General features: G+C 40.5%; 1 protein-coding gene across 8 annotated transcripts in view; it reads right to left on the bottom strand.

Moving 5' to 3' along the window:
- PIKFYVE (phosphoinositide kinase, FYVE-type zinc finger containing) overlaps positions 1–18843 on the bottom strand; it is a 63529-nt gene that overhangs the window by 4965 nt on the left and 39721 nt on the right. For all 8 annotated transcript variants that reach the window (XM_064434249.1, XM_064434252.1, XM_064434248.1 and 5 more), the window contains 20 exons: positions 17898–17998; positions 16625–16696; positions 15108–15279; positions 13642–13820; positions 13064–13177; positions 11705–11813; positions 11442–11596; positions 10821–10911; positions 9754–9814; positions 9028–9171; positions 8746–8866; positions 7555–7650; positions 6764–6847; positions 6199–6287; positions 5418–5582; positions 4782–4841; positions 4161–4337; positions 3343–3446; positions 2949–3077; positions 1418–1679 (listed from right to left, as the gene is read on the bottom strand). In XM_064434249.1, coding sequence (XP_064290319.1) covers positions 1418–1679; positions 2949–3077; positions 3343–3446; positions 4161–4337; positions 4782–4841; positions 5418–5582; positions 6199–6287; positions 6764–6847; positions 7555–7650; positions 8746–8866; positions 9028–9171; positions 9754–9814; positions 10821–10911; positions 11442–11596; positions 11705–11813; positions 13064–13177; positions 13642–13820; positions 15108–15279; positions 16625–16696; positions 17898–17998 — 2485 coding nt within the window. The remainder of the gene's footprint in view (positions 1–1417; positions 1680–2948; positions 3078–3342; positions 3447–4160; positions 4338–4781; positions 4842–5417; positions 5583–6198; positions 6288–6763; positions 6848–7554; positions 7651–8745; positions 8867–9027; positions 9172–9753; positions 9815–10820; positions 10912–11441; positions 11597–11704; positions 11814–13063; positions 13178–13641; positions 13821–15107; positions 15280–16624; positions 16697–17897; positions 17999–18843) is intronic.

The following is an 18843-nucleotide window of genomic DNA, read 5'->3' as shown; positions in this document are numbered from 1 at the left end:
TTAAACCAGTATTTGTCATCACTGCAGCCACCTGCAGGTTTGATAACAGAATGGAAGGGATTGCCACTTTATGATAGGGAGGACTGGAAACATCACCAGTGACCCTGACTGGCAGAGGGGGCAGCAAGAAGAAAACTTCTGAATTGTTTCCAAGCCCCTTCAGAGAAAGCATGCTCAGTCAATACAAGCACATGAACATTTGGGCCTGCAAAGCTGAAGCTGCAGTAAGATCAGTTTTCAGAGACCTAACTTACTTGTTTCCTGTATCACATAAGGATCTAAAATAGGTGGAGATACTGACCTCAGATTGAAACACAGTCCAAACTAAGATTTTTTCGCTCCAGTCCAACACAAATTTAGCTTGAGTACTTTATAAGTTCTCAGGGTATAATCTAAAGAACATTCTGATAGCCTGACACAGCAGACATGTTCTCTCTTCTTGATAATATTTGTGCTCACCAAGTTGCTTCAGATATTTGTGTTAAACGCTGAAGGAACTGGTAGCTTTAAATATCATATAAAATATATCAGATAAGACTTGACATAGGGCAACAAAAAGCCACACATACAGGAGAAGCACATGGTCGGTGGAGTCCCGTCCTGTTTGTTCCAATACTCAAGAGTCTATAAATCTAGAAAGTAATAACAACTTGCAACAAAGAAGAGCTTTCTTTGTAGCTGGGACTTTAATACTCAGCTAGAAATGTTATTGAAATGGCTTTTGAGCTTTATCAGAATAAGTGTAATCCAGATCTCCTGTCCTGAGATCTCATCTGGAAGCATTTCTGAGCTGGGTTTCAAGACCATTTTCCTAAGTCAATTCCACATCCTGCAAAATTGCCTCATCTCTAAGTCTTTTGTATTACAGAAGTTTGTCTGTCTAAACCATCTCTTTTTCTGTCTCTACCCTACCTTCCAGTCACCAGTCAGAAGATGCAGCAAGGTAATTACTGCATTGCCACCCACATTATCCAGGTCAGACTATATGATTATATGAGATCCCATAATGTTTAACTTCTTTCTTTCAACCATACCAATACTGTTTCTCTTTAGCGCCCCTCCACACAAGATTTAAAAGCCTATGTAAACATAATTAAACTAAAGTTTACAGATTAAACACAAAAAAGCACACAAATAAGTCAACTGGAGTCAAAGTGTAGGTTAAACTACCTTTGAGGCCTCCTGCATATACTCACAGCAATGCAAATGCTACTCTGAGCCTATGAGAGACCTGGAGAGAAGACTTACTGCCTCCACTTTGAATACCTGTAAGAGGTGAGGGTGGTATTCCACCAGGGAGAAGACAAGATTTCCTGACACACATCTCTCTGGTGGTGGCACAGTTCTAAAAGCACTATGAACATCTAAACCAGAAGGAAACCATTTCATCATCTGAGAGTAACAAAATACAACCTACCAATGATCCCAACGACCAGCTCGTTGTTGGTATCATCACGACCCACCAGCAGGGAATAGTCGATGATGAGGTGGCTGGAGAGGAACTGGGAGTCACTGTGTATGGAGGCTTTCAGCACAGCTTTGCAATGGGAACGGATGTACAAAGGATTGTCCCGAACCATCTTCAGAAGGTTTTCATCCAGCAGGACCACATCACAAGTTTCCTTGCCTGTGTCTGTCTTAACATTTCTATTCCGGAGGGAGCCCTTCAGGTCAAACACCTGCAAATGGAGAACAGCACTACTTTGTTTCATTTTTCTGGGTTAAAGACTTCAGTACCTAGCATTTGAGAAGGCAGCACAGCTGGGCAACTCTTTCCTTCTCTTTAGAAGGAAGACAATGAACAAAAAATATTTTGTAGAGAATAGCATGTAAGCCTGGGTGAAAGCTCTGCCATCTCAATTCACAAGTTTTAGGCAAGTTATTTCACTAATATTTAGTCTAAATTAAAGAGAAAAAAGGTGCCTCTACCTTTTATACTGTTTGAGTAAACTTAGTTTTCCAGCCAGTTTCTACAGAGCTAATAAACAAAGCCACTGAAGAGGGAGGTGGGTGGTACATGAAGCACCAGTTAACAGACCCATCATGAGGCTGGAAATTATCTCTTGTGTTCTCCAGTCCAAAGTCCTGCTTCAAGGACTTCTCCTGCTTCTCCTTGTTAGAGAAGGTTGTTCAAGTTCTGTCCAGTCAAGATTTCACTAACTTACGTGGAATAGAGTCCATAGTCTGTTTGGGTTTCTGTTTTGTAGTGCCTGAGCCCTCCTTATGATTTAAACAACAGACAAGCTAAAAGAAAACCCACAACATCCTTTACATCCATCTAGAATTCCCTCCATCTACTTCCTCCCACAGACATTTCCTGTTTGAGGTCAGGCACTGATAGGTCAAGTGGAAAGAACTGATACTATCAAGGTTTAGAAGTGATGTTTGTTTGAACTTGCTTTTCAGCTTCAAATCTCTATTTAAAGAGAATTTCCCCCTAGTCATTTTAAGATGTTAATTCTACTGCCTGATAAAGATTGCTTTTCCTTGACTAAGAGCAAGACTGAACTCAAAATCCTGTCCCACACCTGAAGTGGTTCCAAGAAAGAAGAGCGGGTTGAAAAAATAATTAACTCCCCCGACTACAGAGTAACTCTCTGAGTGAGGCTCTCATTCTAAACAAATTAGTCTGTAATTCCAGTCAGTTCCTCTGAAAGTTTCGTAAAATAATTTTACATTTTCATAATCAGGTTAGTAATGCTTTCTCTCAGACACCAGGAATACAGGGACAAACAAGACTTCTAAAGACAGAACCCTGCACAACAGCTATCTGAACTCCCAGTATAGGCATCAAGCTCCTGAGGGTCACATAACAAGGAAGAGGAACAAACTGTCACCTTTGAGGTCAACAGCACATGCAAAGTGCAGTCACCTAGATGGCTACAAATGACCCTGCTCTTTCTCTCAGTCAAAACTGCACTGCAAGGAACAGAACACTTTGCTCTTACCTGAGCCATTTTCCTGCCATAGAAAAGGTTTTCCATGACAAGCAGATCCAGCTTCTTTTCAGTGTTGTTTTGAGAGTTCTTGTAACCAATTCGATACACCCCAAGGATTTTAGCCAGTGCTGTGGGCTTCTAATGAAGATAAGACATGGGTTAAGATCTGTGTAGAGACAATCAGCAATCCCATTCTAGAATCACCACTTTTCTGTCTGACTGTGTATTACAGCTCAGAAGTCCAAGCATAATTTCCACTTTACATCTTAAAAACCCATTATTAATGAATGTAACTCACATCCTCCAAAATTTTCTTTTATTTAAATGAAAAAGGTTAATAGAAACTTCTACTAGTCTTCAAAATACAGAACACTGCCTAAAATAAAAGGCACTTTTTTAATACCTTCTGCTGAACTGCATTTGTGATGTACGTGAAATAGTGTGGAGCAAAGTCAAGGAATGACTGGACTTCCAGACGAGGCATTTGCTTCAAGATGAATCTATCATCTGTTTTAACATCAGACAGAGGCAACAGGGTTACATACAATAAGCGATGTATATTTGCAATTTTTTAGGACTGTCACATAGGTGTAATGGTTTAAAAAATTAAAGCACTACAATTCTCTTAAATCCTTACCCTCAGAAGCTCATTTCTAGATTCTTTTTATTTCACATACTCTGAATTTCAGCCTCCCTAGATTTCGACCTTCCAGTAAATCACGGACAAGAGACTGACTACACTAGATCTACCTCAGCTATATGGACTTCCTATATAGCAAACAGGAACAGCCTACACACCATTTTGTTCAGTACTTGTTTTACATAGATGCTTAAAAACGGCCAAAGTTCTAAAAAAATTAGGTTAACAATAGCACATGAGATTATAAGACATACTGTGTCTTCAACAACAAGTTGTCCTTGAATTATACTCAAGTTTTTGTTTTCTGAAGCCTGCCTGAGAGTACAACCCTTCTGTTCAATTGGCCTTCCTAGCTGCTACTGCTGAAAAACAGAACTATATTTTGTTTTCCTGCGCATACTAAGAGACAAATAATTTGATACTAAAGACCCGAGAACAAGCCACTTAATTTTCCCTTCTCAGTGACCACTTCACAACCAGCAACCCTCTGGACAGAGGTTATCAGGGATTAAATGACACACTAACCACCTCCATACAGAAATAAGACCCCTCATTACAAGGGGGGAAGAAGCTGCACTTACCCTCAGTCACATAGAACGCAGCTCCAGATTTGCCACCTCGTGCCTGCCAGGGCATGGAGTGAGAGAGGGATCGGATGAAATCCTCTTCACTGCTCCCCAGGATCACCTCACGCATCCTGTGAAACTCCCCAGCATAATAAATCCGGCAGTAGAATTTGGCATTCGCATCTGAGAACTCTGCAAAAAATGGTTTTCCTCAGTAACAGCATGCAACTGCAGTGACTGCCCGAGACAACACTGAGATTCTACTCATGTCTAGAGGTGTATTATTGTGCTAAACATCTCTCATGCTTACTGTAATTCAGAAGTTTCAACCAATGGGATTTAAATGGAAAATTGACAGGAAAGTCAATTCCCTCTAGATAAGCTCCTAGTATATGTCATGGGGAAGCGTTCGGACAAAAGAACAATTTAAAAAAGTCTATGGAGTAGTTTTGCCAAAGAGATTGATTGCAGTAAGTAAAAATTGCATTGCTCTTTTCTTCATTTGCTTTTCCTTCATGACACCAAGAATACCAAGAAAAAAACAAGAAAAAACAACTATTAACTTCAAGACTGCCTCTGCATGTGCACAAAGAAATGAGTTTGCCAGCTAAGACTAAGTTATTTACAACTACTCACGGAGTTCCACATGGGGATTCACCACCTGTTTCTTCTGTCCATCTCCTCCATCTCCATCATCTGAAGGCATAAAGGCATTTGGTCAGGGCTGTTCACTATTATTACCAAGAAAGCCACATTAGGTACAACTTGTAAACTCACTTTACAAGAAAAATATTTTCTTTTTTTTTTTTTTTTCAAAAATACAGAGGGAACTATACACAAGGGAATTAGAAATACAGCTATAATTGTGTAATATAATACATATGCTAGAAGGGCACTGCTGTTTATGGACACAAATCCAGCCTCTCTCGTCATTCATTTTCCATGAACTAAAACAATGAGAACTAAACTGAAAGTGAGAAAGACAGGGCTGCTTAACTAGAGTCAACTCAATCCAAAGGCATTCAAGACCAGACTACTCCACATCCCTATAGCTTGGATTTGAAAGATCCTGTTTCCCTTATCACAAAGAAAAGCAATGTGCTTAGGAAAAAACTATATTTGATGTTCAAATTATTCATTTTCAATGCATGCTGAGTAACCTTAGACTGTTGAAAAAGTACAAGCAGGAGTGCATTTGAGGCCTTGCATGGATGAATGAGGTTTGGGAGAAGTACCAACCAAAGAGAGACGATAAACTCTGCAGTCTTGTACCTTGAGCCTCTGCTCCTTGGTTTTCTGCTCCCTCTTTGCCCATCTGTCCAACCTGGTAGTAAGCACTGTCAGCACCACGTAAGGTCTCTTTCTTCTGGGAAGACAGGTCTGGGCTCTTCCCTCCCGTGCCACGGAAGAAAGACAAAACACCAGATGGTTTCTTTGCTACAGTGAAAAGGAATGGAAAAGATCGTGTTGGCATTTCCACAAGCAGTTTAATAACAGCATGACTCCTATGAACATTCCCCATTCATTCTTCTATGTGAAGCAATGATGCCATTCAACTATAACTCATTTGCTATTCTTCAGGCAACTAAGGTCCATGAGGGTGGATGATCTAGTGTTCTGAGTAGCATCCTCGAGTACAGAGACATTTGAAAACACAGACCAAGAATAAGTGTTTTTAATACAGTGAGAACTTAATGTCTCCATTTCAAGATATTTTAACTGCATCTCTTTAAAGAAAGCAATGCCAAAAGAAGGGCATCATAGCCCACTGAAGAGGCTAGATTCAAGAACAACCCTAGGTTCACTACATAATAATATTAAATCAGAGAATGACAGTTAGATCTCATAAGAATCAGAGAAAACCATAGACTTCAAAAAACAAAAAAACCCCACACATTACTGCCCCTCTCATGTGTTACATTAAGTCAACACTAGTCACAATTTGAACTCAGAATGCTGCTTTTTTTCCCCACATGAACTAGAATCCAGGTTAAATGGACTCAAGTCTGAGCTGAGATTAGCACCATGGATGATTTTGGCAAAATGGTCTTACGCTGCTCTGGCTCTGCACTGCGAAGGGGACACATGTTAGCCTCAGGCAGGCGGACGGGGCTGCTGCTCTTGGGTTTGCTGTCTGACATGCTGAAAGGAGAAAGAACAAGAAAGTGATGAACCAACAAATGCTGCCACCCAAGACACTACTGCTTTATGCCTGGACATTTATTTCTCTCCCCTTGCCTAAACATTAAAGTTAAAAAACACTATTTAAAAGTGTAACAGTGTGGGACTCTCCAAAGTTGTCCTCCTTCGTCTTCCTAAAAACTATCTCTCAGGGTCCATAGCAACAGTTCCATCCATGACCACAGCAAAGGTAAGCAGGCCCAGTATTCTTACCATGCATGCAGCCAAGAGATGGTGATGGAGCCAGCATAGTCCATAAGGTGAAATGCAAACTCACATACTGAAATATGTGCTGGTTACATGGAATGAGTCAGATTCCATGAGAAAGCAGACACCCTAACAGGGGCATATTTTGAGGGTTCTTCCCCATCCTAGTTTTGCTAATTCACTACCATCATTATGTCTTCACTCTATGTACTGTAGTTCCTGCATGTAACCTGTTTGGTTGTAGTCCTTCTTCAGAACTGCTCTTCAGAGATGCTTTGGACAACTCATCCAGGGCATTTCTGTACTCCTTGCAACTGATGGGAAAAGAAGAAAAGAAAGGGAAAGAGAAAGACCCAAAATAATTAAGTGTTCTCTTGAAAACTCTGCAATACCAACCCAAAGATTCAGTTCAGAGACAACCACAGGAAAAATCTCTGCTTTATTTTTTCTTATTATTAGAACTTTTTTCCCTAGAACAGAAGCTGCTCTAGACAATACTGCAGGAAAAATATCCTCGTCTTTTTCCCCCTCCCACAATTTAAGAATGCACTTCTTCAAAAATCTGCTGCCTTGTGACATGCAAACCCAAAGGTTTACTGAAGCAGCTGCTGAGAAGAGCTGAGCAGTAATAAGAGCTGCTACAACCAAAGGTAGGCAAGAAACAGACTGCAATATCAATACTAATAGCTGTTCCCCAACTCAGTTGCACTTCCTCCAGCTGGAGAGGCTGCACAAACCTTAGTTGCACTTCCTTCTCTAGAGATAGATATCTCATTAAAAGAAACACAATTAAGTCATTTTTGCATACTAGAGTACCACTAAAAAAGTCCAAAATCCAGTTGCACTTTTATTATCTCAGCAGTAAGAGGAGAGAATCCCATCTCTGGCAGAAACTCTAATGCGGCTTAATGCAGAAATTCTGTCATGCTTGTTCCTTATCATCAAAATTTAAGTATTCCTCAAACACAAAAGCTGCAAAAGTACTAAGTATGTCAGATGAAAAACCAAATCACACCAGTACCTGAGAGCAAAGGCTATGATGGAGCTTGGTTCTTTCTCACAGACTGCAATAGGTACACGTTCATGCTCATACATTAAGTAGTGCTTATCTGGGTCACTAAATGAAAACAACAGACTGTTAGTAGATCATAAAAATTTGTGTAAAGCAAAGAAGTTTTGGTTAAAACCCAGATCTCATCACTGCACTCCCAGGCACAAGCTGCAAGTCTTAGCATGGAACCAAAGCTCCCCAGATCAGCTTCTCCCAACAGACTCATTCATGCCTATGTGGTTAATTCTAAATGGCAGAGTGTTAGGGCAATCAGCATTTCAAACAAGCTGCTTGGATCAGAAGACCAGCTTTAGGTTAGAATAGGAGTCTATTTCTGTTTAGCAGCCACTGATTCCAACAGCACCAAAACCTGCCTGAGTTTGGTTTGACTATCCAGCAGCATAGCCTGCAGACTGAACTTAGGGAACAAACCTAGACTCTTTTCTAAACAGGCAGTTTAGCACAGAAAATTCCCCAAAGCCTCCTGGATTCTTGTATGATTTTTTTCACTGATCTCTAGGGACAGTCATTTAACTTTTACCTCATCAGCCCAAGGCCTTATGCTGGGGGTGGGATTCCCAAGTTAAACTCAGGCTGCCAAACATTAGGCTCATGTCAAACGAGAAACACTACAAAGCACGCAGACCAAGAAAGACTTTCCAGCCTGCCCATCTTCACACCAGAGGGACACTTGAGGGCACATGCAGTAGCCATTGAACCTGACCTACACCCAGACAATGCCAATTTGAGTCCAACCCTTGGAAGAGGTCTGGAAGCAAAAACAAGATGCAGGCATGTAGCTTTAGTTAAGTCTTTGCTAAGGAAGGGCATTTCCACTCCCTCCCTGCAGCAATGAAGTTAGAAGGCACCTTTCTCCTCTCTTCCCCACCCCTTCATCTCCCACAAGAGCTCTGAGGAGGCATGCCTGCTAGGACAAGAAACTAATACTGCCTTTACACAAGGGCAGATCATTCATAAGAAAGGTGGTTAACCTACAATCAACTAGAATGGACACAGAGAACTTCCTACCTTGACAAAGTTCTCTATCTTACTCAGGCAAACTCAGACTATACACTGAGCAAAGGAAGCATGCATGGCTCTGCCTGCAATCTGACAAGGTTGCTGATTTTATACATTTTATATATATTATGCAGTACTTACAAGGGAAAGGGAATGGGGTTATAGTTGTTTCCAGGCAAAAAGTTAGCCAAAATAGCTTTCATAGTAGACTTCTCCTTCACTTGGCTGTCTGTAGATCCCAGTGAGTGTCCATCAAACACATCTGGAACAGACACATGTCAGGTCTGCATCACAATATCAAAGTTTAAGCTGTAAATTCAGAAGGATTATTACAGACCACAGAGTTAGCAGTTATTTGTCATTTCCTAAAAGGATTATGTGGACTTGGCACAGAAAAGCAAGAGACAGACAACTGAACTATACCTTCTGAGCTGCTTGTTGTGTCCTGTTCAGAGAGTGTGTTGGCACCAGCCATATGCTCTGATGCAACCTCTGGAGAGGTGGGCAGTTGTAGATGGGTGGAGCCTGTGGAACTCTGACTTGACAAAGTTGTCAGGAAACGATCCTCTGAGAGTACAAGGACAGTTAAGGACAGAAGAAATAATTTTACGTGGCTATCAGAAGTGATACTATTTGCTCCCAGCCCAAGCTATAACCACTGAAAGTATAAGCACTGCTTTCAAAAAGTTTTTACTTAGAAAGCACGTAAGACCACACAGACCAAAGGACTGGGCAAGCTCATCCATGCAGCACGTAACCTCCAGAAAAAGTGCACTCTTACAACTACTACCTTCAGCTCCCACAAACTCACGGGTAAGAGATCTCAGCATCCAAAACCAGATCACAGAAGAGGCAAAAGGCATTTCCCAAATTCCATGTAATTATTCAGTTAATTAGATGTTTCTGAAAGTTTTTAAACTAAAGCTCAATGGAAAATTCTTGTGGGCCAATTTACTAATCACTAGTAATTCAGCTTCATATTAGAAGCAGATGGCCAACTTCTATCTTACAATTAGAAAAAACAAGTATGACATGATGGGGATTTGGTATTTCTCTGATTTATCAAATTTAACAAAAGCTCCCGTATTATGTCAGGAAAAGGGCTACAACATGCTTCTACTGGCATATTATGAAAAATAAGTAACAGACCTTTCTCTCCATTTTGCAGAGCTGGAGAAGCATTGCGTGGGGAAGCATCCATGCTACTGATCTAGGCAGAATAATAAAACAACAATGTTGGTGCCAAGCCCTTTACAGTTCTATTTCTTCCTATGTGGAACACTTACAAAAGCACACGTATTACAACAGAGCACTCCCACCCACTTCTCAGCCTCTGCATGTCACTGTATCTGTTACCATAAAAAAAGACAAGTCTTCAGCAACTCATGTTCACAGGATGCTTATCTGTGTATGCTTCTTTAAACACTACACTCCCTCTCCAAGAGCCTACTTCCTCCTAGATCAAGGTAAGGTTAGCTTAAGCACCTAATAAATAAGTGTTAAGTGGAAGGGGCATTTGTGCATGCAGCAGAGCAAACCCAGGGTGTCTAGGAGTTTTTAGTACACCTTGCTACTATGGAACTATTGGGAGTTAAGCTTCTCGGTGTGATGCTAAATTATATTGTACTGCCTTGCAGCCCAGACATTTCCTCAGAGCTCCAGCTCCCCAAAGGGTAGAAGTTCAGCATGGTAGCATGTGTACCTATGGACAGGGCTCCTGAAGCAGCAGTCCAAAATCCATCTCTTTGGTTAGTTCCCACAGGATACATCACAAAACATCACATTCTGAAAAGCCATTATCAGTGCCTCCTGCCTCATTTGCTCTACCTCTTGATATTATTTGTCATTTCTTTTTCACAAGGGGTGCACCTGATGGGCAACAACCTAGGGCTGAAGAAGATGGCCCAGTTCCTATCTAGGCACACACTCGACAATGACTGCAGCTCTCTGCTGGCAGTGTTCACATCAACACTACACAAACATCACAGAAAATCATCAACTCCCATTCAAGCTTACTCTTCCTCTCCACAATATGGCTCTTAGTTCACATATTTTAGGAAAAGATACATATACTAGCACACAATTTAAGTTGAAAAGTAAAAGATGCAGTAAAACTAGTTTAATAATTATTAAAGAGAACTCAAGCCAGTCTTAAGATTATTGTGCTGCCCCAGGAAAAAAATATGTTTAAGAGGTTTATAGACTGTTAGCCATACCTTGCTTTCTTCACCTTGCCTCATTCTCCCAGGGCTGGGTGGTACTGATGGTCGTTTTCTCCCTTTTTCTTGTTGGAAGAGATCCTGCAATCTTAAACAAAAAATAATAATAAAATAAACAATCAAAAACAACCCACACAAAACCACCACCACCAAAGAAAAATTAATCAAAAGGTAGGTTACTGGTGTTACCTCTGAATGACACAAGTTATGAAGTTTCTCCATAACAAATTCAGATTGCTGCTAACACTTGCCAAAGACGTATCAAATGGCCAAAGACAGCACATTTTCTTTAGCTCTGAGACTAAGTCTCTTTTTCTGAATGAAAACCCAATCCACAGGTCCCATGCTCCCCTCTTCCCATCTCTTCCACCATTACTCAAATGAAAATTTCTCCTCCAGATGTAACTTGTGCTCTACAACACAATGCTCTTATCATATGGCCTCAAATGATTTTCTGTTCCAACTGATCAGAACTGGTGTGTTCTCAACCAGCAGAACACATTCAGCACAAGCTCTATACAGTAACTGCTCTGTAGTGAAAGAAACTACAGCTGAACCTCTTCCCTACCAGAACAAACACTCCATCAGTGTTGGTCATGATTCTAGCATGTGTCTTACCTATTATTCCAGGCTTGTAGCATCTCACAAAGTCCTTGCTTTTTAGCTATCAGAGACTCAAAAACAGATTGCAGCTGTTGAGGTGTGTCCAGTGATGATGAAAGCAGCCTTGCTTGGATTTTCTCAGTCCAGTTTCGAAACTCTCCTTCTTCCATCTGCCAAAAGGAAAACTGCCAGTGTTATCTCACCAAGGCAACACAAGATCTGAGTAGCTCCTCCACACACTTAGCCTATGGATCACTGATGTAAAAATCATCTATTACCTCCTTTTGGGCAAAGAGGTCTTCCATCTTCTCTTCCCTCGTTTTGCTGAAGGTATCAGTTTTCAGAGAAGCAAGGCGATCATCCACAGCAAGATACACTTGTGACACCCTGCCAACAGTGATGCAAGGAATTAAGCTGTGACTACTTGGAGTTTCTTCAACATTCTTTAAAATAGGCTGAATGTGTTGAAGGTTAGCATTTAAGAATACAAAAGATGATATATGACAGCCTTCCTGCATAGTAAGCCATCCAACTGTATTCACAGAGAAAGTTGGGAAAACTGCATTAGCAATAGGAGGAATCTAGAAGTTACATACACTGACTCTTGTCTCCACAATTTATTGTTAGCAGTGGAAGTTGTCAGAGAGCTATACAAATGTCTCAAACACATTACTAACACAGGGGAACTATTGTGTCATCTGTGATTAGGAAGAATCTGGGTCAGCAAGCTACACATCTACCAGCACGGCTCAGAAAAAATGAGTACCTCTATTTCAGCTCTAAACAAAGCTCCACAGGTTTTGAAGTCAGATGGTCACAGAGACTTACAGCAATACAGGAATGCTGTGACCAGGCAGAACAGCAGTCTGGCTGGATTTTACACAGTTTTCATCTTGCCTGTTTTCAACTTTTTTGTTCCTACATTTAGAAAATGTCTAGTCTCATGGTTGTTCACTTTAGACAAGGTAGAGTCTGCCTGCTGTTCCCATATTCAATAGCTGACAAAGGCAAAGACTTTTATACACCAGAGTTCTATTGCCACATGACCAATAGAATGTTCAGACAAGAGATTTGAGCAAGGTTTTGTAGTTTTTTGGGGCTGAAGAATTGAAACTCAGTCAGATGTTCTATTAAGGAACATTAGGGTAAGAGTATGAAGTATAGCCTGCAGTTCCAGGTCGGTCTTCTAGGACCATCTTTTCATTTTTAGCATTAGATGAAGAATTAAAAATACTTTAACTAGGCATTTTATAAGGTAATGATAGACACCTGCTGATGGTCAACCTTTCAGTAGCTTGGCAGCATTATTCAGAAACATGCTATATGACTCAAACATCAGTGAAACATTCAGGGATAGAGATGAAAAGAATCTAAGTTTCTGCTGGCAATGTTTAGCATGACTTGCCACCAGACAAAGAGCTGAGACATTAGTACAGACAGAGCAAGCACAGGTAACAAAGATTTCAATACCACTGTCCCTTGGAAGTACATATGCATATATGTTTTAAACTATTACTTTTCTATCAAGTAATGAATATTTAGCCAAATCTCATCATACTAGAAAAATTGTTATGTGTTCTGCTAATAAAAATACAAAATACAAATAAGATTAGGAAGACATTAAAAATAAAGCTTACTTTTGTGAGAAATCCTTGAGATCCTGCAAAATAGTAACTTTTAATGGGGCCTGTCGTTTGATGTAGATCTTGGGGAGTGGGACACACACTTCCAGCAGCCGGATTGGAGAGTAGCTGAGAAGGCAGTACAACAGCTTGTAACAAGACCCACACCACACAATACCAGTTCTATACCATACTGAGGTTTGAAAAAGGGCACTGTCAATGTATCCCGGGCTTTAGTTACTTTTAGCAGAAATAACACTGTTAATTCTCGTAGGCAAGAAGTCAAAGCACAAATCATATTGCAAAACCAAAATTTTGAAAGCGTTTGGAACTGGGTAGGGAAAGGCATTTCCCTTCTGTATCATGAAGAGGAACCATCCACTCTTGGAACACTGCCCACCACAGCTAGGACAGTGATGCGACCCACAAAGCCCCTCTGCAAGCCAGTACACAATCCTGCACTGTGGTTATGGCACAGTTATGCTATCCCATGCTATACTCACAGTGAAGGACAGAACTGATGAATTCTTACTGCAGCCATATGCTTCATACAGTACCAGAGAGAAAAAGAAGTTTTTAGCAGTGGAACTCACCTGAAAGATGCCACCATCTGATTATAGGAAAAATACTGGTGATAGTCGTGGTGAATGGAATGCCCACAAGGCTCTGCATTGGCCCTTCGAGTGTACTGGTACCCATAGAACCTCAGCTCAAGGTATTTTGCAAAAGACATAGACCAAGAGTCATTGGAAAGGGGAACAACTGGTGTCACCTGAAAGATTGAAAGGCAAGTGTCTAAATTTTATCCTTCAAACAAGATTAAGGAGAGGATAATCCAGGCAGCAACCTAATATTTCTAGTACCACAAGAGACCCTGAAACATATTAAAAACAAAGGTAGCCTTTATGCATAGCTAAGGTCAACACATAGTTAAAATAAATCTGTTAAACAACTGCTAGCTGATGATGACAGGTGCTAAGCTGGGGGAGTCCCAACATAACCTTGACGGAAGCTTATTTCTGGGATGCTATTTCTCTGTATAGAGTCAATTTCCAGCAACCCAGCCAGCAGCAGTGGCCATATCATATACTTTTCCCCAGTGATTCTGGAGCTACAAATGAGCTGGTACTGCTTTGCAGAGTATTTCAACTTCAAAAGTGCTTACAAGCTTAGGCCAGACACTTTACACACACTTGACAACCACAACCACGTAAGTGTTTATATGAGCACACAAAAATAAAAGGTTACAGAGCAGCTGTATACACAGCAATACAGGGCTTGCAGTCAGCAACTGTGTCAACTTCCTTCAGGCATCTGCACATCCAACACCCATGTCCAAGGCAGCCTAAGTAGGTGACCTGAGTCATCCATATGGGTAATTCAGATGTTTTGCATTTCAGGTACTGCATGAATCTTTTTTCATTATGTTTTATACTCATCTCTTTGAAGGCTCTTCATGTTCAGCTAGACATGAGTATCTAGTTAGCAATGTTTTCTTAGTTAAATTACAGAACAAGTTCCAGATAATACACAATCTTACTATCTTGTGGGCTTTTTAAAGCAATTTAATATTTCTCTAATGAAGATGTTACTTTCTAATTATTACTAAAGGAACTCCAGACATCACATTGATGCAATGTAGGCTGTTCAGTCCACAGCAGATCAAAGAACAGCAAGTGGCTTCAGCCAATTACTATGCCAGTAGGTCTTGGTGTCTGGCTTTCCCATATGATCATAAAGATTCACTGCAAGAAAGGGACCATACTCTTCACCTTTAAGTGAGCAACTCCATTTTTTCTGCTTAGATCTATCCTCTCAGAGTCATTTTTGACACTTTTTAACAAGACTACCTCACACAAGATTTTTCACCCTCAACAGCCCCAGTGCTAAAAAAGGAATTTGTAGGTAACATGAGAACATTAGGTACCAGTAACAGGTTTTCTGCCAATTTAGCCACAGCTCTAGACATGAGCACTTCCTCAAAAATGCTGCCTTTCCATACAAAGCCAGTCACACCAAGAATACTAAATTGGCATAGCAATGATTCTGAAGTCCTTACCTGTTTGCACAGTCTGCACCAGGAGTAGGTAAGGATGGTGTGCTGGTACCCAGGGACGGGGGAGTCCAGCTCCTTTAAGACGATCTGCACACAGCCCTGCCCGTGAACAAAGCGGCGGATGTGGTGCACCATTGGTGTTTCACAGAACATGCTGGGGCATTGGTAGGAAGGCCTTACAGAGAGAAACAGAAACACCTATAAATGATCACATACCAGGCACTGCTGAAGAACTGATTCAACAGATCTAATATGCCTTTTAATATCATGTCAAAGAGTTTTCTAAGCCTGTAGTGAAGGCTGTATCGGCAGAGTAATTTAGAAGTAGCACATAGTGAAGTTTCATCGACAACAATGGCTGTATAGGTCCCAAAAGCAGTGATTGATACTGTTTGCTATCACCTTTTTACAATTAATCACTTTCTACCAATATATTCTGTATAAGCATCAAGGCACCTGTGGAAGTCCTTGGCACCAAATTAAAAGACCGCTTTGGCAATGTACCCAAGCAAATACTACCAAGGACAAAGATGTGACAAAGAGCCTGAAAATGGCAGTGTTTCAGCTCCTGAAGGAAAAGGTAAGCAACACACTGTCATAGAACATCTTTGAACAGTAAAACCCATGACCTTTCTTTGGATGTTTTTGTTGGTTTTTTTTTAAGTCACAGAAGAAAGACTAATACCAGAAAAATAAAAGCTGAATTACTGAGGTACCAAAGTCAGATCAGATATTCTCCAAAACCAGAAAGAGCTTGAAAAAGCTCAGGTTGTCCTTGTTCAAGTGAAAAAACAAAGAATTTTAATTACTGAAACTATTGAGACTGAGAAGCATCCACTTTAGCAGACAGTACCTAATGAGAAGAGAGAAGTAGGAATTTAAAAGTGGGCAGCTAAGCTCCTTCTCACTGATCACCACAAGAAGAAATATTTGTTCCTCCAGAAGGCTGAACATCAACAGCCTTCTGCTGCTGCAAGTGGCCAATGGAGAGAACAGGGTAAGCTTGTCTTTTGAGCAGGTGGCCTATCCAGCTTCCCAGCCTGCTGAGACTCTGCATGGGGTTGTGCCAGCACCAGTTATTACAGAAACATAACAACTGACACCCCTATGAGATGAAATAAATGACACAGTACTTTTCCAGGGCTCAAAGTGTTCTGGACCATTTACATTGGCCACCTTGCACATATGACAAAGCCTTACTCTGAGACACTAAATGAGTAGTGTTAGCCAACACTTGTATGAACTTTCAAAGAGGAATCTCAGAAAATTGTGACCAGAACAGTTGTTTGTCTTGAAAAACAGACAGTTGGAATACATGTTCAGACTCTTAACTTGGCCCTTAAACCCTAATTGCTACAGAAATGTGAATACATTTGTCTTCATGAACTTATAAACTTCATTTCATAATCTGTTTCACTTCCTCATGAAGGGAAGAAGGACAGGGCCAAAATAGGAAAGCAATGGATGTTATTTACTTGTAACAACTGAGCATGAGTGAATTAGAATAAATTCTCCCTTACCTGAAACAGTAGCGCTCCAGAAAAATCCCTAGAGTTAGGTCATTTTTCCCATAGAACTCCATGGTCACAATCCTAAAGCACAAAAAAAAAAAAAGCTTTAGAGACATGGATGCCATCACCATTAGCTGTGCAATGGCCTTGAGGAGCACAGATCTACACCCACTGCTGGCTTGTTTACAGCTCTCTATAACTTGAAAGATTTTTTTTTTCCACTTGACTACCCTTCCTAGATCCCTGCTGTCAGGTTTTCTAACAATGAGATCAAAGTCCTACTAGAACAACTTTCAACTTAACATTTAAAATTACAATACAATTCAACTGTACTTCTGAAGATTATTTTCAAAAATATCTAGGCACAGAAGTCTAAACAGCTTTAAGCTTCAAGCACTAATGTTTAAATAGCTACAAAAAGGGTACATCCAGAACATGAAAAAAGCCTCAAGAAATCCTTGTTCTTGTCAAATATTTAATAGCAACTTTAGTTTCCCCACAACCCGAGGTGACCAAGCCATTTAAATTGTGTATCAGTTTAAGTGTCATAATTCAGATATCCCTAACATCACTACATCCTCTCATTGTTGCTACTTAGTGAGCATATCACCATCATCTTTGGTTCCTTTCTAAGCTTTTACAGGAACTTTAGACCTTTCCCTGTAAGAGGGTCATCTCTTTATTTTCACCTAAGTTCAACTATTAAAATCACCTAGGCTAATGATTAAACACCAAGATGTGTCCTGTTTAGTAGAGATAAAAGTGTGTCATAAGTTGCACACAATTAGCAAATTACAGCCCCCTAAGCTGGAAGTAAAGCTCCTAATAGTGATGACTATAGTATGAAAAAGATAGCAATACATTCCAATGCCACTGTTGGATAATACAATCTACATGTATGCCAGGATTCTCACAAGGCTCACTTTTGGGCTTGGACATTCTCCTGTGTCCTGTGTTCATTTACACTAACTCTTCTCCACAAGAGTGCATGCAGTGCTCCCCGCACTGAACCATTACTCTGCAGTGAAACACCAACTAAAGCATTTGGTTTCAGGCTGGTCTTTCTCATTCATGCCTTGGGTATCACAGAGGTTGTGCAATACTGCTGTAGATTCACCTGACCACGCAAGACAAAGGTCTTTCGGCAGAAGTTCCTGTTACAGGATGAGCACAACCTACCAAGGAGTCCTCAAAGAAATACTGCCATGAGGCAAGCACTGACTCTGACTTGGGGAAGGAAAGAATAGCAGCTATCCAAGCTGTAGAGGAGTAGTTTTTATACCAGGGGCTAACACAGGCACTTGGAGCATTGCTGGACTGAGCAGAAGAGCTGCTGAAGAGAACACAGAGCCTCTGATGGTTTACTGGACTCAGGCAATCCACCTAGTAGAGAGAAAACAACACATTCACTGGTTACAGACAACTCAATTCACAGACAACTTCTGCTGACAAAATTCTATTCTAGTAATTTTATTCAAAGACAAATCTCTGCTTTCTCCTTTTGTACAGATGAACTTGGCATTATCTCCAGCCTCAGATAAACCTGTTCTATGTATAATTGCCAAGTGCCATTTTTAGAACAACATAACTCGTAATAAAAATCAATGAACATGCATGTGTTTCTGTGGAAATGAAGCCAAGAGAAACAAAAAACAACAAAAGCCCCATGACAAACATCCAGACATCTCTAAATTACTGTATGATGTAGGACATCTTAGATTCAAAACTCTGCCAATATATTATACTTCAGTTACTCATTCAGGCTATAGAAAGATTTCTATCTTTCTGTTCTCTGGGAAGAGATGTACCATGCTGCTCTTGGAACAGAGCTGCCCTTCCACACCCTACAAACTATGATGTTACCAAATACTTGTCTTTGATCACTGAGTAAATTTAAAACAGCATCAGCCAGTCTGATCCAAAGCAAGGCTACTCTTACAGTTTGTAAGATTATGGCCTGTGAAGCTACAGAGATCTACATTTAAGTGCCAATTAAAAAGTGACTTCTGCTCATGAGCACAAGGGCTAATTGGCTCAGGGACCAAAATGCTGACTGTTTCAACAGATCAATTCTGCTACTCTTGTTCATAGACATTTTTCCTAAACAGCTCACAATTCAAGAAAGTCCCAAGATCCTTTTCCTCAGATACAAGTTGGTTACTTTCATGGCAGTTTACCAAAACTCTAAATATTTTTATCATAAACACATACCCCCCTCCTTTGAAATT

The sequence above is a fragment of the Passer domesticus genome, chromosome 10, assembly GCF_036417665.1.
Source record: "Passer domesticus isolate bPasDom1 chromosome 10, bPasDom1.hap1, whole genome shotgun sequence".
In the NCBI taxonomy this organism is placed as follows: Eukaryota; Metazoa; Chordata; class Aves; order Passeriformes; family Passeridae; genus Passer; species Passer domesticus.
This window is presented reverse-complemented; position numbering and strand designations above follow the sequence as displayed.